General features: G+C 41.1%; 1 protein-coding gene across 17 annotated transcripts in view; it reads left to right on the top strand.

Moving 5' to 3' along the window:
• The window catches only part of GTF2I (general transcription factor IIi), an 81,121-nt gene that overhangs the window by 5,157 nt on the left and 48,283 nt on the right, over positions 1 to 27,681 (top strand). For 14 of the 17 annotated variants that reach the window (XM_082328411.1, XM_082328421.1, XM_082328412.1 and 11 more), the window contains exons 2-9: positions 5,575 to 5,680; positions 7,090 to 7,228; positions 20,003 to 20,137; positions 20,591 to 20,774; positions 20,967 to 20,995; positions 22,171 to 22,219; positions 22,931 to 22,974; positions 24,391 to 24,468. In XM_082328411.1, coding sequence (XP_082184537.1) covers positions 5,582 to 5,680; positions 7,090 to 7,228; positions 20,003 to 20,137; positions 20,591 to 20,774; positions 20,967 to 20,995; positions 22,171 to 22,219; positions 22,931 to 22,974; positions 24,391 to 24,468 — 757 coding nt within the window. In that variant the 5' untranslated portion in view covers positions 5,575 to 5,581. Of the gene's footprint in view, positions 1 to 5,574; positions 5,681 to 7,089; positions 7,229 to 10,362; positions 11,361 to 20,002; positions 20,138 to 20,590; positions 20,775 to 20,966; positions 20,996 to 22,170; positions 22,220 to 22,930; positions 22,975 to 24,390; positions 24,469 to 27,681 lie in introns of those variants that run through there. The other 3 variants (XM_082328415.1, XM_082328414.1, XM_082328413.1) reach the window with 3 other exon arrangements.

The following is a 27,681-nucleotide window of genomic DNA, read 5'->3' as shown; positions in this document are numbered from 1 at the left end:
TGTGAGCAGCCTAGTGGTTGGAAGGAGCTGCAAATTTTTGCTTATAGAGTATTTGTACAATTTTGAGATGATCAATGACATGTCATAACAAGGAAAATAGATCATCCTAACAGGATTGCGTAGGTCAGCTATGAACAGATGCTGGAGGGTGAAGGTGAGAATCTCCTAACCCTGTGTGCACTGCGGCCAGGGTGGATGTGTTACAGAATATCAGAAAAAACGGTGGTGGTAGGTTTGCATCCCAACGGAGTTTCTATGCTAGGTTAGCTAAGAACCGTCAGACTTAACTTCCTCTGAAACATGGGATCACTGAACCAAATTGTGGGAAAAATAACACAGATTTTTAGCCAAGATCTGTTTAAAAAGATTCATTTGCACTTAACAGCTTGTGAGTATTAATCTGTACAGTTTGGAAAGAGCCAACTTCTGTCCTTTGTCAGAAGGCCAATATTTGGGCAGAGTTAAATATGCTGAAATTGTGTCTTGGCCCAGAAGGCAAAGAAGCCAAGGGGTGAAAGCTGTAACAGCCAAGAAGCAGTCTAGCTTTGTTAATTTTTTTAATGGTATATTTTTTATGTTCCTTCATGTTCCAGCTTTGTAATGAAATGTGTGTGTCCTCGTTCCAGCTGGGATAGAGTTAATTTTCCTCCTAGTAGCTGGTATAGTGCTGTGTTTTGGATTTAGGATGAGAATAATGTGATAACACACTGATGTTTTAGTTGTTGCTAACCAGTGTTTATAATGAGTCAAGGACTTTTCAGCTTCCCATGCTCTGCCGGCGGAGGAGGTGCACAAGAAGCTGGGAGGGGGCACAGCCAGGACAGCTGACCCCGACTGGCCAAGGGGCTATGCCGTACCGTATGGCGTCGTGCTCAGTATAGAAACTGGGGGAGCTGGCCGAGGACAGCGATCGCTGCTCGGGAACCGGCTGGGCATCAGTCAGCGAGTGGTGAGCGGTTGCATCACTTCTTTTTCCTGGGTTTTATTTCTCTCTCTCTTTTGTTGTTTTCCTTTTCATTACTATTATTATTATATTTCAGTTATTAAACTGTTCTTATCTCAACCCACAAATTTTCTCACTTTACCCTTCCAATTCTCTCCCCCATCCCGCTGGGGGGGAGCGAGCGAGCGGCTGTGTGGGGCTTAGCTGCCAGCTGGCGTTAAACCACGACAGTGTGCTTTTGTACTCTGCTAGAGTAAGTTTTTTTCCTCAAATATCAGAAGTGGCCCATGGGGATCTAGCAGGAGCTGGACTTCTTTCCCCTAGGGAGCAGCAGATCTTCAGTGGTGTGTACGGATGAGCTCACACAAACTCGCATCTAGCTGTATTTTGGGGTTCTCTGGAGTTATGGTCTTTCCCATCGGTGTGGCAGGATTTGTTTTAGTGTTTGTAATGCTAGGTGAGGCGTTAGTGGAGAGCAGTATGCTTTGGCATCCATGGCTGCTTTTCTGGAGAGCAGCGACAACGGATAGATGTATCATTTTGGGAATACCCGCTTGCATTACATCTGGTGAAGGGTAAAAACATGTTGCTATTGCTTATTAAGATTCTTTTCTAAGAAACGCATATTCCTTCATTTTTTCCCCTGGTTTTCCTTATGCATTCTTTATATGCTTAAATAACAGTTTTTCTTCATAAAGCTTAATTGTTTTTTTGCTTTTGCTTTTTGTGTGTCTGACAAGAAACTACTAGAGAGAGTATCCGTTACTGGTGGGTTTATCAAGATTGGCCTGTCTGGCCCTGTATGAGTACAGGGAAGGTGGAAAGTAACTGTGTCTTGTGGTTTTGTTCTCTCTTGGCTTGAGTATTTCTATTTTTTGGTTCTTAAAAGTAGAAGCCAGCAAGAAACATGTGGAGTGAGATACACGTTGGTTTGATTTGGCTTCCTGAAAAGCTACTGGTATTAGTCTTTGTTTTTCTCCTTGTAAAAGCAAAACCCAGAGTTTTTTTAGCTCTGTATGGTGGTGATCTCTTCGTCAGGTAGTGTGCTGGTTTGGGCAGGGATAGAGTTAATTTTCTTTACAGTAGCTGGTATGGGGCTATGTTTTGGATTTTTGCTGAAGACAGTGTTGATAATTCAGGGATGTTTTAGTTACTGCTGAGCAGTGCTGACACAGAGTCAAGGCCTTTTCTGCCTCCCACCCCACCAGCGAGTGGGCTGGGGGTGCACATGGGGGGGGACACGGCCGGGACAGCTGACCCCAGCTGGCCCAAGGGATATCCCACACCGTATGGCATCGTGCTCAGCGTATAAAGCTGGGGGAAGGAGGAGGAAGGGGGGGAACGTTCGCAGTGATGGCGTTTGTCTTCCCAAGTCACCGTTACGTGTGATGGAGCCCTGCTTTCCTGGAGATGGCTGCACACCTGCCTGCCGAGGGGAAGCAGTGAATGAATTCCTTGTCTTGCTTTGCTTGCATGCACTTTTGCTGTACCTATTAAACTTCCTTTATCTCAACCCACAAGCTTTCTCACTTTTCCTCTTTCCCCCATCCCACTGGGGGGGAGTGAGCGAGCAGCCGTGTGGGGCTTAGTTGCTGGCTGGGGTTAAACCCCAGGCAGGAATGGCTAAGTGCTACATCCTCGGTACTCTACTGGTGTATTTTGCAAGGCTTTGTTCATTGTTACAAGCCTTCACTTGGGCGAAGGCTCATCTTGGCACAGTTAAACTGAAGGATTTATAGGTAATTATAACTAATAATAACTGATCTGGAAGTTCTTTTTCAGCAATATGTGATTAAGATTAATAGATATATCATAAGTGGCACTCTGGCGGCCAGCTTATAATTGTTCAAAGGATGGTTTTTAAATTGGCCTTTTTGTGTAGCATGTTGATAATGGGTAAGGTGTTATGCTTTTTTCAAAGCTTTGCACTGGGGATTTATGTTGGGCAATGGTGTTGTCACACGCTTTCTAGGGACTGAATCTTGGAAAAGAAGCCAGGTTCATTAGATCTACTGAACCATAGCCTACTCTTTCTAGTCATAAACACTGTCCCAGTGGTATAGATAAGGATAGCGGAGAAAACTGTTGTTTGAAAGGGAAAAACTGGTGAAATGTGGAAAAAAAAAAAAAAATCTTTCATGTGTGACTTGCTGTCAAGTGGGTAGGAGGAAATATTCTTGTGCTGCCATGGTGCAACAGGCTGTCTCTTGAATCTACATTAAACACTGATCTGGCACCATGCAAACTGGTTAAGGAATGGATATCCTAAAAATACAAGGCACTATGACTTCATACTTTGGATAGACTCTTCCAAATGTTTCTAGAAGAGTAGTCCAATGGTAACCTAACCCAACTCCTGATCCAGATGCGATTCGAAGATACTGAGGCTGTGGCCTCACGTGCAGCAGCAAGGTAACTTAGGATGTGCCGTCCTCTCCATTGAGCCAGGACGGCTGTTGGTGGGGCTGTGGGGTAAATCAAACTGGGACCCGGTCCAGTGGAGCACTTCTCTTCCCAAAGCTCCCTGACTTGATTCACTGTGTGCCTGTGGATCAGACACCACCTTCCAGGGACGGGAGCAATTCTGCATGGGGGAGACAGCCTGAGCTGGCACTTCTGTGATGTGCTTGTGCATCCACAGCCTTCAAATGATCGCTAGAATTTCCTTGGTCTTTTTTTTGCACAAGGTACCGCTGCAAAATAGAAAATATGTTTACTCTTGTTTTTACACAGCCTTATTTTTCACCCAGAATGGGGTAGGTGCGTATGTTCTTGCCACTGCTAGCTTGGGAGGTGTTGAACTGATGCAGAAGAGCTGCATTGGACAGTGAGTAGAGACATGGGAGAAAGGGGAAGTGTGTAGCTATGTTCTATTTCATTTGTAATATTGGATTGTTAAGATACCATTTTAAAAAGTCTAAAAGCTATCATGTTTAAAATCACTGTCAGCATCCCATCCCTAAAGGAGTTCCGAAAATGAGCCTGAGAACTCTACTAGGTATCAAAAATCATGTCTCAATGAAGATAGATTGATTTATTTACGTCGCATCGTAATCTCCCTTTTCCCTCTGATATTCCACAAGCAGTAAGTAAGGTGCCCCTCTTCCTCTGGAGGATAACCCCATCAGCCTCTGCCTTCCCAGCTGACCCTCTCTTAGGTCACTGAAGCAATCAACATCATTCAACAGTTGTTATTCCTTTATATTCACTCTTGAATAAGTTTAGCTCCTTTTCCAGACCTGACAAAGGACCTGTTTGCCTGCTCCTCAGTGTAGCAGGTGCTGGTGTTCAAACCTCTCATTACCTGCATCCTCAAACAGCTGCTGACTATGCCACTGCCAGTTTATCCATAATACAGTTTTTAAGTTGTTTAAACCTTGCTGGCCTGTGTCTGGAGAGCCAGAAGGCTGCTGGATGTCTGTTGTGAGCTTGCAGTGTTGCTAGCTGTTTTTTTTTTTTCCCCTCTGCTCCAATTTGTTGTCTGAAGTGTTCTAAGTCCTATCAAAAGAAAACACAGTGCCGTTTTTTCCAAAGTAAGCGTATATTATCCCATGCAATAGTTATTTGTGCTGCCCTGACTTGTCTGCACATCTAATAGGATACACGTCACCTTTGAAAACTTGAGCCACGTCGTGTGTCCAGGTTCTACAGGAGCAGCAAGCTGTCTCATCGAGCTCTTGTGAAATGTCTCATTTATCTGAGCTGTCTTGACTTGAGGCGATTTTTCTCAAGACTTGCACATGGAGTTGTAACAGCTAAATCTCTACCAGTTCTCTCCTCCTCCAGGCATGTCAGGTTATTGCTTTAGATACGTGTAAACATAAGTTGCAACACTCCAATAGAAAAATGTGCTCTCAGCAGCTGCTGAAACTTCATTCTCAGTATATTCATTCTTGTATAGACAATTTTGCCAGCAGAAGCATAAACAACTCCTGATTATTACTTATGTCTTAAATGGTGAAAGTCTCCTGAATGACATACAGAAAATAGGTTTAAATCTCTTTTTTTGTGTCACTGCTGAAATTCAGTTTTAAATTTTAGCGCCTTATTTGGGACAACTTAGCTTTGGAGTTAGTCCTACAACCGAAGAATATGCGAATAAAAGTGTTACGGTCTGGTTACTGATACTGCGGTCTCTGAGGCCATGATTTTGCAGCAGGGTGGTGGTGGTTTGTTTTGAGCTAGGCCACGGTAATTACAGGAAGGATTGTTCTGACAGTTGTGTCATAACTATGATTTGCCATTTCTGTATGTTAATGCCAGTGGTTTTTTCCGTGTTTATCTAGACTGCTAGAGTTGCAGACATGCTTAGAAAGAAAAACCGACGTAAATTCAGTTCATCAATTAATACGCGTATTTCTAGGCACAAAGGGTTTGTGGTCTAGTCATGGCACACCATTTTAACTTTGAATGTTTAGCTTCAGCTTTGGGTGAAACAGCAGGAAGCATGAAAGAATGGAAGAGCGAGCGCTTCCTCCTGTTAATTTACCTGTATATTTGCTTGCTTGTGTGTGTGGTGGGGTGTGTTCTGGGTTTTTGAATTTTTTTTTCTCTGCTTGTGTAAGGGAGGTTTTAATTTTCTTGCACTGTTGTGTGGATCTGAACAAGGTTTTTTTTATTTCATCTTGTAGGAGGAAAATGGCCCAAACTACCGCACCAGCAGCGTCTGTCCATGATGAGGACTCCTCTGAAAGCAGAATGGTGGTTACATTCCTCATGTCAGCACTTGAGTCAATGGTTAGTAGAGAAGTTAACCAGCTGCGTCATAACTCTGTCTTGGCGTGTGCAGGATTACACCAATATATTGCCTCCTGCTGGGGAGCAGGAAAGGTGTAATGTTGTATCTTTACCTTATTGCATACTGTCTAACCAGCTGTAACTCTGTCTCTTTGCTTGTGGAAAGTCATGCTAACAGTCGTCTTAACAGTCACCATTTCTTGTTGTGGTGAGGTTATTTTAAAAATTATTTTGTCAAACAAATGGGAAATATTTCTTGATTGCTCAGGTAGAGCATGGGTGAAAGGCAAGAGTACGTTCTGGTCTTTGTCGTCTGTAACATAGAGTGAAGGAATGGTCTTGAGGCTAAGGCCTTCTCCTCAGCTGCTGTACCAATTCAACAAAACTTGTTCAGAAAATACTTTTTTTTTTTAAGTTGGCATATTGCCTGCTTTGTAGAGGTTATTTTATCATTGTGTGATGGGGTTTAAAGTTGGCCAGGGCTCTGAATAGAAATGCCTGTCGCATTTCCTTGAAGTTGAAGCACTGTCAAAGATTTGGTTCTTTAAAATTGTTTTCTTAAATGGTAAGCAAGAACAGAAATTTTCTTTTTAGCAATGAAACTTTGAATGGGATGGTTATAAGATAATTGATTGCAAGCCTTTTTTCCCAATGGGTATATTTGGTTCCTAAAGGCTTTGTGTCACTTTTTCCTCTCATGCTGCAGTTGGTGTCTTTATAGGTTGCAGCAAACTCTGATCTGAGTTCCTAGGAGAAACTGACTTTCTGCGATCACTTCTTGATGATCTCACTGATTTTTCTTAGGATCTTTGCTCTCTCCTTGCGCCTCAGGCTTCCTGCCTTACTTCTTTGCCAGAAATTTCTCCCAGCAGAACACACGTAGGTCTTCACAGGGAAGGTGCAATCCTTCTGCTCAGGAGGAATTCACCTGAGCCTCAGCACAGCAGGCAGGACAAGGCAGACTGCAGGCAGCCTCCCTGCTTGCAGCCACACCTTTCTGAACAGAACACGATGTGTGGTAAGTGTGCTGTGAATGAACAAAACTCCTATACGCTGTTGAAAGTTGGAGTTGGAATAGGACACCCCATATGATTATCTAACAGGGAAGTGATAATTTCACATGGATTGATGTCATAAATCATTTTAATTAAAAACAGTGCAATCTCCGAGTCTAGACAAGGCCTTAATTTCACTAATGCATCTACAATGCTTTTAAGATTCCTGATGAAAAGCGCTCCAGATGTATAAATTATCCTTTGCTAATGGCTGATGTTATGTTACTCGCAGTACCTTCTGAAGGGTGGATACTGGCAGCAGAAGTAATAACTGTTTTACATGATACCACATACATTTCTATTAACTGTACTCTTAACTATGGTAATAAAAGCTTTTTGTTTTTCTCTTTATAGTGTAAAGAACTTGCCAAGTCCAAGGCAGAAGTTGCCTGTATCGCTGTATATGAAACAGATGTGTTTGTAGTTGGAACTGAGAGAGGAAGATCCTTTGTCAATTCTAGGAAAGATTTTCAGAAGGATTTTGTTAAATACTGTAAGTTTCAATGTTATATTTTTGTATTTCACAAGCTGCTTAATGTGTATTGCATAATACTAATAACTTTGGGGAACAAAATTCTGTATATCATGGCTACGTGCTATAATTACGTTGGCTATGGCAAAACCAGCTGTTTAAGAACCTAAAAATGATCGGTAACAGTGGTCTTGTTTGGAGTGTTATTTCAGCTATGGCTGGAAATGTTAATTTTTCCTTAGATAACGTGACAAACCAGTACAATAAGAAGTATTAGACTGTCCACCCTCAAAACACATCCTGCATTTCCTAGTGCGTGTTAGTTTTCCTTTGTATTCCCTCCTCCAAGTCTTTTTTCCACTCGTGAAGGCTGGGCGGGACATTGAACAGGTAGTGGACTACTTCTGTCAGCTCAGATGATCCTGATTCTTCAGATCACTTCATGCCTTATTAAAGCAGATGCACGTTTTTGACAAGATATTATTTTTGATGTAGCTTTTTTATATCACTGTTGTTTAGTAGGCAGAAATATATATCTGTACCATAATGACTTGAAATTACATCTGCATTACTCCTTTAAGTACATCTAGGGTGTGTTTTTTGGTTAATTTCCCTTCTGTAGTAAAACAGTGGCACTTTTGTGTTCATAAAACGTGATCCGCTGAGTACAGGACAGTATTTTTAGGAGTTAGGTTTCAAAGATTCAGTGACTCTTTGTGGGAGCATTGATGTGCTCATTTAGGAAAATGGTGTTGATGGACACTGCTTAATCAATAATGAAACGTACATTTACCTGCCTAGGGAAAGGGAGAAGATGCAGGTCAAGAGCAGGGTATGAGAGAAGAATCAGTCTTGCGGGGTGGTTTAAAAGCAACAGCTGTAAAATGTTCTGGCTTAACTAATTAAATACTGCTTGGAAAGCAACTGTGTTTAATCTGTAACAGAAACATTTGCTCCTAAAAATGCTTTTGCTGCTAGCTAAAATTCTCCTGGAGGTTTTGTCTTGAGGTCATTTGTTCGTGGTGGGGCTCTGGATTTTTGCCACTGTCCTACTTGCTTGGACAGTGACTTTCTGTGCGCTTGAGTATATTTACTCTAAGGAAAGTCACCACAATGTTGCATTGTAGCAGATAACTGATATCAAAATGCAGAATTATGACCTCACTGAGGAATCGAGTAGAAGATGGATTGATTCCTTCTTTCTTTTTTTACAGGGGCAGTCTTCTGATACTGGTATTTATGAAAACTGTTAGCTGAATAATGGGGGGCAGTTCAGTTTTTCACCTGATTTCTTTTTTTTGTTGTTGTTCCTTAAAGGGCTTCCCTGAGGTCCTAGATACTTTGTTTTAATGCCCGTAGAGTGGTATCATGGGCCCTGATATACTGGAGACTCTGTATACTGGGCACATCTGTTGGTAGGGAGTCTGAAATAATTGGGATTTGATGTTTGATCTCCCTGGCTGGATCTCTATTTCTGGTTCTGTACCATGGGAAGCACTGGCTTCTCGTCCATGCTTGTGTTCGACTGTATCAGATGTGGTTTCTATAGGTAACGTGCACGTGTTTAAATCTTACATTAGTTCTGATAATTCTGATACTTTGCTTTATTCTGGTTACAAGATACTCGTTCTTGGGCAGTGTTTTTGTACTGTCAGGCCGACAAGATGAAACAACATCCACTTTGAAAACAGTGTTTTCCTTATGCGTCTTGCAGAACATTGTGGTGTGGATCTGTATGAACAAAGCCAACTATCTTCAGTCATTGCTTTCATAGTTTCACTAAGTGCATATCCCCCATACTTTCTGGGGAGTTTTGATGCTGGAGGTATTCTCCTGTTGCTGACAAAGACATTGGTAATTCTAGAAAACTTCGCTTCAGAACACCGATTTTCAGGAATAATAGCATTACATGTAGCCAGTGATGCTGATTCCATCACTGCCTTTGACAACTTCGAAGTCTTGATGAAGTTCGTAGGGTAGTATCTTTTGATCTAAAACTTAGAACTGTGGAGGCAATAGTTCCTTTCCCCTCACACCTTGGTTCTTCAGTTAAATATGAAAGCTAGCAAAAGTTAGTTGCAATTTTAGTAGGTGTGTTGGAAAAATCCAGAAAGGCCACAGTTCTGTGATTTTTAATAAGTTAGGGTTGGGTCCTTTTTGTTCCTTTATGATTAATAAAGGCTTCCAAGAGATTCGTACATTGCTGTTAGAATTAAACCTTTAAAAATTCGGCTGTGCTGTCAGTCTCTGGAACATGTGGTGCTGACAATATTGAGAATTAGCTCTCCACTTGTGTGGGTCTTTTCATTTTTCTTTAAGTACAGAAACAGAAGTATAGTTACTAAGCATTCCTCTGGTTATGTCTGACTCTGTGTTGTGACTAGCCAGCACGTGTCTCCAGTCTTTACTTCCACTTTTCCCACAGCTCCTTTGTGTAGTTTGGGTAAATATGAAAAGTTTTCAGAATTTGGAGGGCTGAGGCTTCAGACCCGCTGCTTATTTTTAGTAATGAATATAATTTAGTGGGCTAAATCGGTGAAATGTATATATGAGGTTTATGAAGGAAGTAGCATGTACACTTTCTAGCAGTATAGGACTGATAAAAATAACAGCGGTTCAGTGAAAGCGGCACTGGAGTTTGGTTTCCTGTGGCTTTCATTCATAACGACTTTCACCCACGTGGGTTCCCTAACGCCTAGCTGCAGGGGAAGGAAGAGCCCTGTGCATGTCTCGTACCTTGCTACCTTAAGAAAATGCGTTAGAAACAAATGAGAGCAATGCTTTTTTTTAATGTTAGTATGGCTTGTGTAGTGAGTGTTGAAGAACCAGTCAACAGGCAGTAATTATTTAAAATTGGGTCAAATAATATATTCTTCTGAACTGTGCTTAATTAAGATGGCCGTAAGCCCTGTTTTACAGTGAAATGGTGTGTTTCAGTCAATAGAGAACTGCATGTGCTTGTACGCATAACATGTAACTTAGGTAACCTACAGTGTCAGTTATTCTCAACCTGTGTAAGTTTGTATTGTACATAAGAGGAGTATATCCTTCGAGTGCCTGCTCATATTCAGAATATGGACAAGCATGGTCCAGTTGTGCACGGTAAGCAATCAACATCATACACATCTTGCCCTACCAGTACCTCTTTGTTTTAGTTGCTGTTCCCTGCTGAAGTGTGTTGTGTGGTCCTCAGTTCCTCATGGATGACCTCGGCAAGATGAAGTGCCTTCTCGCTCTCTGGATTGCTGTGGAGTTGTGGATTATCAGCCATCCTGAACAGGAGACTGATTCCTGGGGTGTCTGAAGAATGCTGTTCCCTTCATGTGTTCATCTTTGTCGTCTTGGCAGTTTCCCTTGAGGTTTGGTCAAGATTTGGTATCAGCTCTGTGGAATTCATTCTCATTTGAATGTCAGTGGAGGTGGTTCATAAAACAAACAGACAAAAACTCAAAGAGGCCTCATCATCCCCAGGTTGTATTTGCCTGTCAGAAGTGAACTTTCAGAAGAGCTTCCTGACTCAGAAACACCTTTTTGGTCGTCTGCTCTGGACTTTGAAAGAGATTTACCCAGCACTGTGTGTTCCATCCCATCTGCCAAGGAGCTGATTGTTCTCCAAGAATCCCAGTTGCTTCTGCTAGCACTTCCACTGGTACCGGCTGTTGCGGCATCGGTATGTAGGTCGCACGGAAGCGTAATCTTGCTAGTTCTGCAACTTTCTGTCAGCTCTCCCAGTCATGCTGCTTTTTCCTTCTTTGGTGCCAGAGCTCTGGGCTCACTTGCCTGAGGTGGGGCCATCTTTCATCTGCAGATGCTTCATCTTGGATGATAGGTCCTTTATTTTTAGGAGCCTTCGTTTTACTTCTGGTGGCCTCAGGTTTCCATGTGGATCTTAACAATGCATCTGGCATGGGCCAGAGTTTGGCTTCAAGTCCTGCTAGAGACTTTGGCCCAGCATCTTTCGCTCTTCTTACCTGTACCTCCATGTCCATCCAGCCGCAGGCTGCAAGAACTCCTTGTAGCTTCAGGAATGCTCAGAAGGCGAGTGTTTTTAGTGGGCACAGCTGTTCCTCCTGCTCATGATGAATGAATGGCACATGATGCTCCAAAGACCTTATGGGAAAGATCGGTCAGCTTTGGATCCTCGGTATCTTTGGTATGTGGGTTACTGTTCCCTTTTGGATATCTTCCATCATCTTGCAGGCAAGTAAAATGACTCTTCACATAAGATAGGCTACTGTGGACCTGCTTGAAGATCTGTGGCTAGGCTTCTGTCTCATTGAATCCTTCTGGCCTTTGAGCAAATAGAAGTATCTGGTTTTCTGGGGAATTCTTCTGACATTGTGCTCCCTTATCTCTTTGACTCTGTAACTAATGTAATGCTTCAGCAGTTTAGAGGGGGGTGGAAAAAACAAAAACAGAAACCTGAAAGGCTGGGTCTTACTGGTTTAAAAAACAAAACAAACTCAAAACTGGCAAGTCTCTAACTGGATTGGCAACTGTTCGAGTACTTTGGCCCACTGTGATTTCCATCTGAATAACTGAAATAGGCATTTCTGGGCTTGTAGTAGCTTGTCCCTATAGTCTAGAGAGAATTAAACATCTCTGGCTGAAGTTATACCATGTCTAGGGTCTTGCTATGGTAGATGCTGGCTTCCTGCTCCATAGCTGTCGTCATAGCTGTGCAGTGACTGTCCTCACTTCAGGTTTTGGCTTCCACAGAAGCTGCTGTTCACTGTGCAGGATCTCTTCTCTGTGGAAAATGAGCTTTTTAGCTTAATATCTAAGAAGATTTCAAATGCACATAAAGACTCTGGAGCAATCCTTTGGTCTTTAAGGATGTGCAAATGGGATTCTGAGTGGTCAGTCTGTACATCACACCTACACTGGAGAGCATCTGTCTTCTTCATCCCTAGCTGTTCATCCCCATAGGCTGGAGGATGCCTGTGTGGGATTAAAGCAAATCTGTTACTGCCTAGACCTTGTTTTCCAGGCAGCGTCTTCCCAGCTATGCCAAAGAGGTACAACTCGCTGCTTCTGCCTTTGCTTTCTGTGTTCCCTTCAGTGGCAGAATTTTGCTAGGCTGGGCGCTGTCTGTGCTGGACACCAGAGATGGAAAGTGTCGTGACTCTCAGCTTTCCCCTCTTTGCTTGCTTTCCTGATCTGTTTCTAGGGATTCTCCTCATGAAACCTTACTCTTACTGTTCTCTGAGTGACAGAAATAGTCTGTTCTTAGATTAAATGTTAATGTTTAAACCATAGTTTGCGCAGGACAAAGCTACTCAGATGTTCCAAGTGTCTGTCTCGTGTCCCTAGCTGTGATACTGCAGCACAGCAAAAGTGCTGTCAGTGAACATGGTGCTGGGCTTGGGGATGTTTGGTAGTATCACATACACGGCGCTGAGATCCTGGACAGCTGGAAGGCAATCTGAATGCTCTGGATACACTTTCAGCAGAAGCGATGGCTTTGCTCACTTCAAGAGATCTCACCAGCAGTGAGTACGAGCTCTGTGGTTGCTGTCTGCATGAGGACTTCCCTACAGAGGAATTTGTGGCGCTGGCTGGGGTCATCCCCCATGGAGAAGTGCATATGGACAGTACAGCCCTGAAGTCCAGCTGTTCGAAGGCAGCAGCTTCCTTTTGGTGTTTGTTTGCCTGTCATTATCTGTCTTAAGTTGTTTCTTACTGACGAGAGGTAGATGCACTCCAAATTGCCTGATAAGTTTTTTTCAAACCAGAAGTATTTTGTGAAATAGAATAGTGAATGTTTCTCTTGCAATTGAGGTAAATTGAGGTAAAATATGTTAATATTCTGCATTGTATCACCACAGGTGCAATTAGTCCCGATATTGGCAATAATTGGAAATACATGACTTTGGTATTTTTTTAACCAAAGCTCACTAAAGTCTATAGCATATTGGTATAAATATAAATTTTAACATGCTGAAGCTCTGATTGGCATGTCTTGCTGCTTTCTTTCATTTTTCTAATGGTTTAGGCTATTTACATGTTTGATCCCATCTGTGTATCGTCTATGTACTTTCACTATAAGCAATGCTGAACAGACTGTGATATTGCAGGCCTGAGAGCATCATGCACAGATCTTGTGTTTAGAAGATGATAGGTGGGAGTCAAGCTACAGTAGTGTGAATATTTCATTAATTCAGTAGCTCTGGGTTAATTTTAGACTTGTGCTTAAAAATGTCTTTGATGAAATCTGCTGAGATAGCCCCTGACTCTGCGGCTTGCTAGTTAGTGTGTGTACTGTACTGCTAGTCTGGACGCAGTCCTGTTGTGGTACTTTATTTGGATGCTCCAGTAATGATGTAAATAAAGTATTAATACAGTTGATTTGCTTCTTCCTTACTATTGTGATTACATCTGATTATATTCGGTATATCTTATTTGTCATGCCTTTAGTAATTCAGAAGCAGTGTCTAGATGGGGTGTTTAGCTTTTCAGCTCTAAAGCGGAATGTCTCAGACTTGAAATTGAGTGCAGACTGAATCCCCTGACCTGTATGAAAGCAGCCTAATACCTTCTCAGTATTACTCTAATAACAGAGGTTGTTAGGAGTCTAACTGCTATTATTTGTATTTGTTTGTCCTCGTTATAATATCTAAAGGACAATCTTCATCATCATCTTTGTCTCTGATTATGTGCTATGGTATTACAGTGAAAATACCATTCTGTAACTAGCTGACATCTTTTTATGTTGCTCAGAGGCTAATCCCTTGACACTAGTGCAGCTAGTTGAAAAATACCAGTTCTTTTTGATGATGATGATGTGCTAGTGTGGAAACTGGTTTCCCACAGTCATTTTCTTTGGCCCTAAACTATTCTGTGGCCAGCTGAGACTTCTGTGGCTTTTGCTGCTCCTGAAGCTACAGAATGTTTTGGAAGAGAAAGGAGTCATTAAATCGTAGACATAAATAGTAAATGAAAGAAAAACAATAAAAGCCAGGCGGAGGATTAATCCTGACAAAACACTCACGGAGTTGCATGCATGCCGTTACTAATTTGTTACCTGTTTTAAATGCAATGAGGGGCTGTATCTATGATTCCTGCCTTAGCTTTGGTCTTCCAGTGCACTTCAAAATGGGTACACTTCACACAATGTGTAGCAGGAAAAAAAGATGTTGGAATAGTTGCTTTTTAAAGCTGTGGCTGTCAGGATGCTTTCCTGTTGCCAAGCCAGAGCTGTTCTACACCTCCATAACTCTCAACATCTTTTTTCATGCCAAATTTCCTTCCAGCTATTTGGGAGTGGCCTCTTTAAAACAACCTCTGCTAAATGCTTATTCTGTTTGAGTGTCTGCTGGAACAGGCTCTTCCCAGTCACTTTTAATGGGAACTTACTCAACTGTGGCTCTCAGTTGTGTTCCTGAATTTTCACTTCCCTTTTTGCAGCAGGTGACTTGGAATCATTCGCACTTCTGCAAATTGTAAGACCAGAAGAGATGGATGGCTGCTCCTGGCCACACTGACTGTAGCCCATCACCATTTCCCAGACTAATCATGCTGGCAAACAGAATGTATTTACTTCTCCCATGTCTGTCACTTGGGACTTAAGACCTTGCATCTCTGCTAGTGGAAGGGATCACGTGAGTGTTCCCTTGTCCGTTTTGCATTACGGGAGCTGGATTGCATCATGCCTGTTTAGTGATGTGTTAATGCTAACCTGGCCGGCTCCACCTGGGGTTAATTAAGGAGCAGTTTCATAATCCTTTTGGCTTGGGAGAGTTGTGGGCATGGTAACTGCTGCCTTCCTCTTGTGTATCTCCTTTCCTGTTCTTCTGCAGCTCTCTACGTAAGATGGGCTTCTGCATTTGTGCCCAGGCCTCTGTAGGACTGTAAAACCGTAGCACTGTGATTTAGTTCTGGGGGTCCCCATCTCCCTGGGACGCTACAAAGATGTCTGCGGTGCCCTGACTGCTCAAGCTTATGGGGTATCTTTGTTTATTTAATAAAAAGCATGAAGCGTCAGATGTTCCTGCTAGAAAGCTAGGATGCTTTTGCTGCATACGCTGTGACTGCCTCCAGCACTCTGGGCTTCTGCTTTTCCAGTCTCTTAAAGTATTTACATTGTACTCTGTTTATTGGACGCACTAGTTCATATTTTGCATCTGTTTCTGCCCCACCCATAGTTTTTGAGAGAGTTTTTCTGTTGTGGTTGTAGCTGCGTGATAAATTAACTGAACGGTGTTCATTCTTGGAACCCCTGAGAGATTTTTTTTTTTGATTTAAGTTTCAATCACTTTCTATTTTGTATTTGCAGAATGTAGCTATGAGTTAAAGCATCTACCCTTAAAGACTTGATCAGTTTATTCCTAATAAATCATGTGCTTAGGGATTAGTTTAAAGATAACATTCCTAGAACTTGCTGAACAGTTGCAGTTACAAGTAATAACAATAAAATCCAAAGCAATCAGCCCTGTCTTTCTTACTGAGAGCTGCTTTTTTTTTTTGCCATTGCTGTCGCCATTTGAGCTTACTTAAATGGCTCAGCTTACAGTCCCCTTCTGCGTAACCATTTGAAATGCAAATAATGTAATTTTTGAACTGTCCCATGCTGGATATTTCTCACATATTAATATGTGTTCATTAGCTGAACTCCACATTAATAGCCTAGATCTTTGTGAAAGGTACGGAACTATTTCTCCTATCTTTTAGCTTTAACTTGTGGCCTGCTATACTCTTCCTTTTCTCTCCTACCCTTCTTCTTCCCTTCTTTTTTCCCCAACTTCCCAGGCTGGTGGAAGGGCTTTACGGGAAGTGGGTGATGGCCAGCCCTGGCTAGCCATGCATTTTGATGGTCTCCTTTGCAGCCCTTTCTCATGGTATTAAGGATGAATTAGTCTGTTTTTCTTAAGTTTTACATTACTGGCAGTTTCCCTTGTTCTAGAAGTCAGTTTACCCCTTTTCCCAAGTTGTCAAATGAAAAGAAAAATGCATTTTTCAAAACTTCTGTTACATAGTTAGATACAAGTTATTTTTGAAGAGTTTTTTCTGTCTCCCTTCCTCAGGGGTGCTTCTTTGCTTCCATTGTCTGCCTCTCTGGATCCATAGATGTGTCGGGAACAGAGACTCCTGCAGGTCGTGTGCCAGTACGGATGCGTTTTCTTTCCGGCACCTTTAGCTGTGCCCTGCCTAGCTCAGAGCTCTGTGCTATTTTTCTGGGTTTATTTCAGATTTGGGTAACTGGCCTCTTCTACAGCCTTATTAGAGCTAGGTTGCTTGGCTTGATTGTCAGAAACCTTTCATGTTCTGTCTCTGCCTAGCCGGTTAAGGGGTATGAAGCTAACAGCTAGTTTAAAAAACTTGCTAAGAAAGTTCAGTCACATTTCAGAGGAGACCACCCATCTCGTTCCCTCGGAGTCACAAACAAACAGAAAGTTACTGTGGATAGCTGATCTTTTTGAAATTCCCTGGCTCCTAAATTCTGCCTTGGGTGATTTGCTTTTCTTGTGGTTTAAGTGATCCTTTCATAATCGTAAAATGATTTTTCTTTAATTTGAGGTTATTGTCCAATTTCCTGAACTGTAAAACTGGATGGCCTTAAAAAGCTCACAGATGAACTGGGTGGATACATTATAAAACAAAGCAAAATGCTTTTAGCCACACACACATTTACTTTCTCTCTTTCATTGCTCGTAGTTATTTTCAGAAAGTAATTTTCCTTAAGCACAAATGATATAAATATATGTACATGAGTGTTGTCACAAAATAATTTTTGCCCTTAAGTTGGCTCTTGGAGTGTCTGTGCGGGGGTAACATTCATACTCTTATCATCACTTCTTGACTTTCTCTACCTGGGGGATTCAGAACCACCTGATTAAAAACCTTCTGATGTTGTAAGATGCCTTATATCCCGTGGGACTGACAGCTCTTTTGCTAGAGGAGTGTTGAGCTCCCTCAGCTTCAGATACTGAATCCTACCACCTTTTCTGTGTTGTTTGTGTAGCGTCTCATCTTCAGGTCACATTTTTGAGGAAATTTCAGTGAAGTAAACTGTTTATCTGCTAAAGCCTGATGTGTGTTTCTGCGGTGAGATGTGGTCCGTGCTGGCTTTGTCGGTTGTCTGCAGCGTGACGTGCTCTGCTCCGCAGGAGAAACGCAGCCTGCCTCCTCCAAACAGTTGCAGCTTTCCCCTTCCTTCCGAGTAAGGTGCTCTGAAGACAAGAGGCTCCTCGTGGCCTATTTTAGTCTGCTGCATTCAGATTATGCTTTAGTGGACCTTCAGAATAGATGTTTTATCACACTGCTGAGCTGTAACTCTCTTCATCAATTTGTAAGCATAACAGCATCTATTTAAGGCAGGAGCTGGAGAGTCTGCCCATACAGAGGTCAGGGTGTAACTATCTAATTGCCGCCATGCAACAAGAAAAAATTGCCAAATTAAAATCTGATTGTTTCAAGTATTCCATTTTTTATTCCATCACAAAATTTTTTGTAAGTGGGCTTTTTATATATTAAAGCAGTCTATTCATTTTAAAGTATATTCATTCTATAAGGGTGGTGACAGCTGGGAGATTCCTTTTCCAGCCGAGTGGTAGGCTGGACGGTCAATCCCAGCCTGCTGCTGATCAGGACAGGTAAGAGGAAAGGTTCTGAATAACCGCAACACCTGGATACTACAAGAAGAGATGAGACACTCAACCATATACGGACTCTCCGTGCAAAATGAGGATTGTTAGGAGTTGGTTCACTGTAACCCTGCTGAATCCGGAATAACTTTTGCAGAGTAACTGGACTAATCCTGCAGTATACTCCCAGCTGTGTAGAATGCAGTTCTTGTACCATATAACCATTCCTCACCCTTCCTGAGCCATTTACCCTGTAATACAGCCCCCCATCCCTCTTCCCCGCCAAGTCTCGTTACGCATGCCGCAGGCATCCCCTGGCCCGTACGTAGCCTGCATCCTCCTGGGTGCTCTAGTAATTGTGGCGAGAGCTTCGGCAGAGCCTCTAAGTCGTGTAGCCTCCAGCAAGTGGGGATGTGTCCGTCAGTGCTGCCAGGAGGAGAGGAATGGCTGCTAGGTTTGATCAGTTGTGCAGAGCTCTTGCAAATCTTGCTGTCTTTGAGACTTGATCTCGTTTGTCAGACTTGATTGAAATTGGCCAACAAACGTGGGTGAGATTAGGGAGGTGGATGCATAATGTGAGCTCAAGAAAATGGATAAAACCCATGTAATAAAAAACAACGGTAAGGGTTTCTTCTAGTTAAGAAGGAAAATTTCTATGTCTTTTTGTCTGCTTTTCATTTTAATGGGAAGCGAGCAGTGTTGTCATCTTATTTTTGTTTTGCTTATTATTTTTAGAAAGTGTGGGTATGCTTTTGAGAAGCTACTGGCAGTAAAGCCATTTTCAGTGAATCAGTCTCTTGTGTGGAAAAAAAACCCACCCAAAAAGCGACATTGCATGTAGCTATAAATGGGAACTGATGTCTCTTATCCCCGAGTCTCCAGGCAAACCGTATCAACTGTCATTAACTAAGCCCCTGTGTTATGGGTAAATAATAATACTCCATTTTCGCATTATTTTTGTGTTATGGTAGGCACTGTGATATCGCAGAGAAAGCAAAAGTTTCAGGCCTGAAGAGCTGGAGAGCTAAATGTCACGTGGAGGTTGGTTTCCAGGGCACAAAGCAGATGTGTGATCTGCAGAGGAAGGAATAGGTTCTCTTTTAAATGAAGATACGAGTTTTTAAGATGATAAATGCATTTTTACTAAAAGCATTGCTGCTTCAGCACATTTCACAACTGATTTGTAATCAGTTGTTCAAACTGATGTTTGTTTTCTCGCATTAGCCTAGAATTATGATGCCAGCAGTACTGGTAACGCAAATCGCAGTGTTTCAGACTTGCCGCTGTGCTTGCTCACAGTGAAGTCATGACGCAACTTCAGCACCGATCGTTCTCTTGCACACAGGAACATAGATCTCCCTTGCTTTTTCTTTCACATGCAGAATCTCTCTGTTGTTTTCCCCGTTTTTTGCTGGGTGATTCTCATTAAATCTTTGCAAGAACTGAATGATAGGAAAGGAAGGCTGCCACCTGAAACGATCACATCTGTTTCCTTTTTAATATTGGAAGTGTTGTTATTCCCTCACTCCTTCTGCAGTTACTTTTGCTCAGAGACTAGAACAAGGTGTAGGGCTGAAATCTTCTCTGTTCTCTGTGGTGATGGCTTGTTTGCAGCTCCTCCTATTTGACAATAAGAGATGTGTACTTGAAGTGTCTTTTGAAAGGTATGGGAGCTGTTGTGGCAAAAGTCAAATCACTTCTATAAAAAGTTCAGCTATGCACATACAGCATAAACCAACCAGGATATAACGTAACTGCTGCATAAGCCATCATGGATAGCACTAGGGAGCTATGGGACCCTCCACACGGGCATTTTACCTTTTCCCTGGTGACTGTCTTGGTCCTTCTTCCCTTGGCAGTTCTCCATTTTATTTCTACTGTATTATCCTCTCCTGCGATTAATAGTGTTTTCTACCTCCTCATGCCAAAAAAAGCCTGCTTGGATGTGTCTCTTAGTTCATCGTTCTTACACCTCAGAGGGTCATATTTGCAAAGGTTGTAAGGAGGGTATAATAATTTTGGTGTAAATTTAAACTTACTAATTGCTCATGTACACAGATAACTGCGTTTGCTTCTAAGGCAAATAAGTTCTTACGATTTTTTGGCAGGAATTGTTCCCGAGTGTCTGTAGTCTAAACTGGAGAGACTAGGTACTGAGAGTTTTAGTAACTTACTGTTTTATTTTTGTCTTATTTTTATAAATAACTGCCAGGTGTTACTGAAGAGGAGAAGGCTGCAGAACTGCAGAAAACAAAGACTGTGCCACCTGTAAACAGACTGACGGTGGATATTGTGGAACTAGAAGCTCTCAGAAAGTCTGTGGAGGACTACTTCTGCTTTTGCTATGGTGGGTGCTTTAAAGTCTTCTAAATAGCTGTTCTGGACTTCTAGATTTTTATTCCATTTGGGAGGAAAGTACTGCATGATCTTAGCCTTCCAACTATACTGCTGTTAAGGTGATAAGTTTAACTTTTAGTAGCCAATTCTAAAACATACACATCTATTGGATAGTTTTCTTCTTGATGTGTTTTGTGGGATGTGATTTGAGATTATTGCACAGCCCATTTAGCCTTCTTTCAAGAAGGCCTGTGTATCTCGGTGGGTTCCAGTGAACGTTAATGCAAGCAATACTTGCTTTCCTGTAGAGATTTGTATCTGCACCTTGCTTTCGCTCCAGTCCTCTTCAAAGTAAAAAGTTTTATGAGGGACTCGTCCTTTTGCTAATTTGAGCGCTTTTGACCTCAAAACTATCTCTTTCTTTTTTTTTTTTTTTTTTTTTTTTTTTTCCTTTCCCCCCTAGGTAAAGCTTTAGGAAAGTCAACAGTGGTACCTGTGCCATATGAGAAGATTCAGAGGGACCAGTCTGCTGTGGTAGTGCAGGGCCTGCCTGAAGGACTTGCATTTAAGCATCCATCGAATTATGATGTTTCAACCCTGAAATGGATTTTGGAAAACAAGTCAGGGATCTCATTTATCATCAAAAGGTTATTTGCTCTCTCTTGTGCTGGTCTGTCCACTTTGGATTTGTACTTAAATTAAGTCCAGTTAATTTTAATTTTTAATTAAATGCATTGCAGCCTGTTTCTCTTAATCAGGAGTGCTCTCTCTTTAATGTTACACTACAAAGTAAGTAATGATGCCGTTACTAAAGCTTTTCTTTCCATATTTCCACACAGGCCTTTCCTAGAGCCAAAGAAACACCTAGGTAAGTTACTACTTACTCAGACTAAACAGAAACAGATCAGAATTTTAGTGTAGATAGCAGTATAGGTACAAGATTTGGTCATGTGGATAAAGTGGCAAACTGTTCAGAAATTCCTAGACTGTGAGTTGCCTTACTTACAGAAATATAATCTTTTTCTTTATGCGTTCTGCCAGGAGCAACTAATTAGAGATAAAATTTGTTCTATTGCATTCTTCATCTTTTTACTGAATTTAAATTTAATGTGAATTGGATAGTATCCTAGGGAAAGAAGTGAACTGATGAAGGACCGTGCATTGCATTTTTAGAAGATGCCAAGACTTTGCAGTGTTCTGTGTTCCAGTTCATAGCTGATTTTGTCATTTATATCTCATTTTAAAAATTGATCTAATCTTCTGAAATGGTTAGGTGTTGCAGTTCCTATGAAAGCCTCTATATATGGAAAAATCTGAGCTAAAGTGAGTTTTTTAAAACTGCAAAGATTCACTTCTAGCCTAGAAGAAATCCCTTCTCCTGTTCCTTCAATGGGATCTTGTTGCTTTACTTGCAAAATTGGTGTATGTGAGGATTTGTTTTATGAAGAGGATGAAGCAATCTTTCTAGGAATGTAATCAAAAAAGAAGTTTCCCTTTCTGAGGTGAGACAGCCAGAAGCTGACGCTGGATTAGTAAAATTAGAAATGTGTTGCCTGTGCGCAGTAAGAAGACTAGAGAGTGGGAAATTACAGAGATTCTAGTAATAATATATATCTGTTGAAAAAGCAAGGCAGGTTTTCCGTGTAGTAAATGACTTTCTATAAACATAACCTATTTGTGTCTAGCTGTAATTTAGGACTAAGCTGGAATCTCTGTAAAACAATCCATTTTCTGTTAGCAGAGTTTAGGTGGAAGATCTGTTTAACTTTGTTTCCCAATATTTTCACTTAGCATCATGAAAGACAGCAGTGAAAAGCATGGTGATATGCACGTTTGAAGCAGTTTTATATTGGTGTTGCTTTATAGATTAATAAAGCAATTTAACGAGAGGTCTCGCCTTCATATCTGTGAATACAGAAAATATGTACATATGCTTGTAAAATGTGGCCATGTTTCTGCTTTGTGAAATCAAAGTTATGTTTTCAATTTGTATTTAAGGTAAATGGAGTACAGGAAATTCAAAGATTGTCTTTTAACTTTCAGGAGCTCATATGACAGATCCTTCACATTCAATTATACCTCCAGGTGGAAGGTGAATTTCAAATAATGTAGTTTTTTTGTATCAACTATGTATTTTCATACAGTTTGTTTCTCTTAATATGCTTTTTCTGTCCAGCTGACCTTTGGATAACTTTTGCTTGCCTGGGATTATAAAAAGCATGAAGTTGAATTTTCTCTTTCTTTTGACCATTATTTGTGGGGAAACTGTTATGAATTAAACAGATGGCAAAGTTTCCCCTTGGTTTAATTAGCCCAATGAGTGTTTTAATTCACAGTCTGTCAGTCAGGGATAAGTTTGTCATGTTTTATGATATGGAAGTGATGGGGAACAGATGTAATGCTGCTTCCTTCCCCCTCCTCAATTAAAAAATTAAAATACATGCTTTTTGTTAGTAAATGAACATATTATATCTGGAATAAATAAAAAATTGTTTAACGTGAAAACAGGGAGCAAAATAGCAAGTGTTTCTGTGCTTCTAAGTTTGCTTCTCATTAAATGGTAGACATGCTTTGAATATTGTGTATGTCCCAGAAATGTAGGGATGGGAGATTCCTGGCAATTCCCTTGAGATAAATCAGATAAGCTAAGACGCAGGGGTTTTTACTTTTGTGTTCCTAGTTGGAAAAAAAAAATACTGGGAGGTTGATTTTACTTGACAGCCTGTAAAGCTTGAGGAGCTTTCCAGAAATGTGATATATGTTTTTTATAATGTCAGTGTGCTTGATTTGTTTATTTTTGTAGTTGTCCTCCTATTCAAGTGAAAACAGAACCAAACGAGGATTCTGGTATGTTCAAAATTTTGCCCTTATTTGCAAAAAAAATTTAAAAATCAGTTTCTGTTCAGAAGGCTGAATTTAAGCACAGATAGGAAGCTCCAAGAAAAAAGCAGCAAAAAGACATCCTTTGTGAGAAAGAAAAACTTTTCTTTCCTTAAAGATGCCCACCTTTCAGTTGGCGTTTTTATCAAGTATTTAACTTTAGCGAATGATTCTGTTTCTAGGAGGAGGAGATTTGTAAAATTCTGTAGACTAAAATAATTTGTCTTTGTAAATAGTTTAGTTTTTTAAATGGAGAAGAAAATCCTCTGGTTTTTATTTTGTTGTAATTCAAGATCACTTTATCCCTAATGGGGAGAGAAAAACTTGGTTTATTTGTTAATATTACTAAAATATTGAAAATGACAGAATGTCCGTTATCTAGCTAAAATGGAAATAAATAGAAAAACGTATTATTGATTTGTGGAAAAAATGGCCAAGCATTCCTAAGTTCCCCTGCAGGTAGGACATGATCCTGCAAGGCACTGGGGTCTGCAGCAGAGCAACGCTTAAGCGTATGCTTTGAGATAAAGGCATGAATAATCCCATTAAAGCCACTGACTCGACAGGTGTGCCTAGAGATAAGCTTGTGACTTTCCCTTTTGTTGGGTTGGGCTACGCTGCTCCGCATTTTGTATAAGAATTAAGTTTTTATATTTAGTCCAGTTTTTTGCTCTAGTTCTTTGTGCTTCACAACTTTAAACTTGTGGTTTGGGAACCCTTCATGGTTAACATTTAGCTTAATGTACACAAAGAGTTAACTTGAGCTTTTTGTCAAGTCGGTCCCAGACTCTTTCCACTGCTGCTTTCTAGGCATTTTAAGTAATTCTCCTTTTGCCAGAATGTTTTGAAAACATTTTTGGGAGTGCTGTGAAGGCTTACAGAGGGGATAGTTCACTCGAAGGAAGCCAAGAGCAGTCGAGGACCTTTGGTGTTGCTCCATCAGCAGCACAGTTTGATGCAGGCTGTAGCTGAACTTGGCTGTATGGAGGAGTGAGTGGGAGTAGATCTAGAAGTGCTTTCAGCACAATGAGTGTTAAAATATATTTTTTTTTGGCTGTGGTAGTGGGCAAAAAGGAAGGAGACCATCCTTTTTAATTTGTCAAATCCAAGACAGCATTTGCAAGGATGCCTAGTTTGTAGGGAAGCATTTAATCCTGAATCCCTTCTGATGGTGACCAAACTGAAACGTAAGAAACCAGTAGGTCACTTCGTTACCGTTGTTTTAGCTCAACAATTGTTTAGTGTCTTGGCACCTAAAAAAATTTTTTTTTTTTCTTTTATTGAATAGAGCCAGCTAGGGTCTTGGTGGGTGTTTTGTTTGGGTTTTTTTAAGAATCTGGTTATTACTAGTTTCCATATTTGATTCCTTTGTTGCTTCTACAGGAATTTCTTTGGAAATGGCAACGGTAGCAGTGAAGGAAGAATCAGATGATCCTGACTACTATCAGTATAATATTCCAGGTAATGATACTATTTCATATGTGTTTATCTCATAAAAGGCTTGATTGCTTAAGTTTTGCTCTCTCTGTGTCTCTCTTTTTACTGATTCTTGGTTGTTAAACATGCAATTACTTAGTTCTGTTAGGATACGTCATTTCCATGCTGGCTATCATTTAAATTATTCTGAAGAATACCGAAAGAGCTAAAGCACAACTTCAGCATACCCATATGTGTGTATTTGGACTGAAGGATAAATTCCAGGAGTCTTTTGAACTGCTTGGTGTTTTTTTTTTTTTTGAGGGTCCAGCATGCAGACTCTAATGCCAGTGACCTCTTTAAACAAGAAATAAACCATGATAACAATACTGTCTAGAGCATGGCTTGGATCTTTTCTTTAGTTTAAAGTTTCAGTAACATTTGTAGTGTATCGATCACTTTTCTTGTATGGAATGACCGATATGTGTCAAAATTGTATTGAAAGGTTTATACAGACAAAGCATAGCAACATTTGTGAGGTCCACGACTTGGGCTCTGTGTATGTTTTAAGGTATCTCTCAGTTGCTTTGCCTCATCTCTACGTATCTGGTTAATACCACACGTTAACCTCAACTAGGAGGGAAAAAAAGAAATCATTACTTCTGTAGGTTGAAATGAACAGTAATTACAAAGTCCTGATTATAAATGGCAATATAAAATAACTAGAACCCTAAATGTATTATTTCAGCCTTTTTGCATTTGTTGTTAGGTTAATTGAGCAATCCAAAGGAAGGCAGGCAAGTTGCTACACGTCTCTGAAGGATAGCTGCATGTTCAGCAATGAAGTGCAAAGCCGCGCATCCTTTCTGTCCTGGTTTCGGCTGGGATAGAGTTAATTTTCCTCCTAGTAGCTGGTATAGTGCTGTGGTTTGGATTTAGGATGAGAATAATGTTGACAGCACGCTGATGGTTTAGTTGTTGCTAAGCAGTGCTTACAGTAAATCAAGGACTTCTCAGCTTCTCCTGCTCTACCGACTGAGGAGGCTGGGGCTGCACAAGAGGCTGGGAGGGGGCACAGCCAGGACAGCTGACCCCGACTGGCCAAGGGGCTATGCCACACCATGTCACGGCACGCTCAGCATAGAAACTGGGGGAAAGCCGGCCGGGGGCTGCTGCTCGGGGACGGGCTGGGCATTGGTCGGTGGGTGGTGAGCAATTGCATCGTGCATCACTTGCTTTGTGTATTCTTTATTATTATTATTATTATTATTATTATTATTATTATTATTATTATTACTACTACTACTACTACTACTACTACTACTACTACTACTACAGTATTTTATTTCAATTATTAAACTGTTCTTATCTCAACCCATGAGTTTTCTCACTTTTACACTTCCAAGTCTCTTCCCCGTACCACTGAGGGGGGAGTGAGTAAACAGCTGTGTGGTGCTCCATCACTCGCTGGGGTTAAACCACGACACTTTCATTTTGTAATATTATATGTTATTGAGATAACATTTTTGTGTGTGTTTAGACACAAAGATTCTTGAGATTATTTTCTCATGTGCTTTAATAACTAGCTACAGGCTTGGAGAATCAATATTCTCATACTGGCACGGCTCAAGTAATGTACGAGCACTGTTCAGAGAGATCTTAACCATACGGCATAGCAAAATGTCACTACTCATGTTCAGAATTTGAAAGGTGAATTCTCTGGTGTTAGGATTATATTTTCTTCATATTTGTACATTGTCTAGCCTCAGGGGATGGGAGGCGTTACAGGCACGATATAATGTAGTAAAAATAGATACTTTTTTGGAGACAACCTGATCATTGTTCCTTCCAAAGCCAAGTCCTGTCATCTTTTTGCTTTTCAGCCCCTTGTGGCTTTCCATTTCATGCATAAAAACAATGTCAGAATTTGGCCAATAGCCCGAAGTGTAATCCAATGCCGTTTGAAGAGAGTCTGTACTGAAATCGCTTCCTTACAAAATAGTAACCCTGTTAGTGCTGCAGCGTCTTTGAGCTTAAAAAAATCCCATTTATACAATATGCTTCCATAGTAAAGTCTAAGCCATGTGGATTTGGAGGGGGAATTTTTCTTGTCTTTTACAGAACTCTTAAATTTAATCTTCTGATTGGTGAAAAGCAATATGTATCTTTTTCAGATAAAATAGTGCTCAATTAATAACTCCCCCTTTCCCCCCTCCCAATGTAGTCCTCCAAACTTGCGTTTTAAACAAGGCAAAACTGAATATACTGGTAGAAGGGATGGGGTGCTGCGAGCTAAAAGAGGTGTTACCGTGTCACGTCATGCCACCCTCCCCCGAGTAAAGCAGCTTCCCCTTTGTTTCTTTGAGTTGCTGATGCTCGGATTCAAGCCAAAGGTTGTACAAAGTGCAGAGAGCTATAAATTCAGGAGGCATGTAGGGGTTTGTGTGTGCGTGATGGTGCTGTGCAGAGGAGTGAACCTTAGAAAGGTCCAGTTATCCTGAGGAGTGCTCCTGAGGGATGACGCAAGTCTGCCAAGCATTGCCTTTGTAGAGACGTGCTGCAAAATAAAGAAAACGGCTAGGGTCATAGTTCTTACTAAAAATATCCTACAGCAGAAGCCGGGCTTATCGATTTATGAGAACAAACAACTTAACTGTTAGAGAACAGCAATCTGCTTGGGGCTTCCTCGAGAAAATGATTTACTGGTGAAATTTCACCATGCCTGTTTTTCACTGAGTGCTTGCTTCCTCTCACAAATCTGTAATGCTGACCAAAGTGCTGTGTGCCTCGGCGGCACGTGGAATTCTCCCGTTAATCAAACAGGAGGAGGATTTTACCTGTAGGTGGATGTTCTTTTAATCTATTATCTCGTAGTAGGTTGCAGCATTTGGATGTTGCTATGAGTTAATACTGAATTACTAAATTTAGAAATGTTTTAGCAATACACAGTAAGACGACTGAAAAATAGGGACTTTAGCCATCAAAAACTTCATGTGGGTGTTTTGACAGAGCAGTTTTCTGTCAGTGGGCACTAGCAGTATGGCAGTGGGTGTTTTTTTTTTCCAGTATCCTGGACAAATGTGAAGATCACTGCAGTGTTAAATGCGTTGGGTGACACCAAAGACAACCTGTTCTGGAAGAAAGGTCCAGATTTTGACTGTTCACTAAATGAGGAAAAGGACTGAGCAGAGGTCTGCAGGACTAAATAACGCATACTAGAGCATTCCAGCTATCATAGCTAATATTCCTGCATGTACC

The sequence above is a fragment of the Platalea leucorodia genome (assembly GCF_965183815.1).
Source record: "Platalea leucorodia genome assembly, chromosome: 16".
Taxonomy (NCBI): domain Eukaryota; kingdom Metazoa; phylum Chordata; class Aves; order Pelecaniformes; family Threskiornithidae; genus Platalea; species Platalea leucorodia.
Note: the sequence above shows the minus strand (reverse complement) of the source record. Positions and strands in the feature narration are given on the sequence as shown.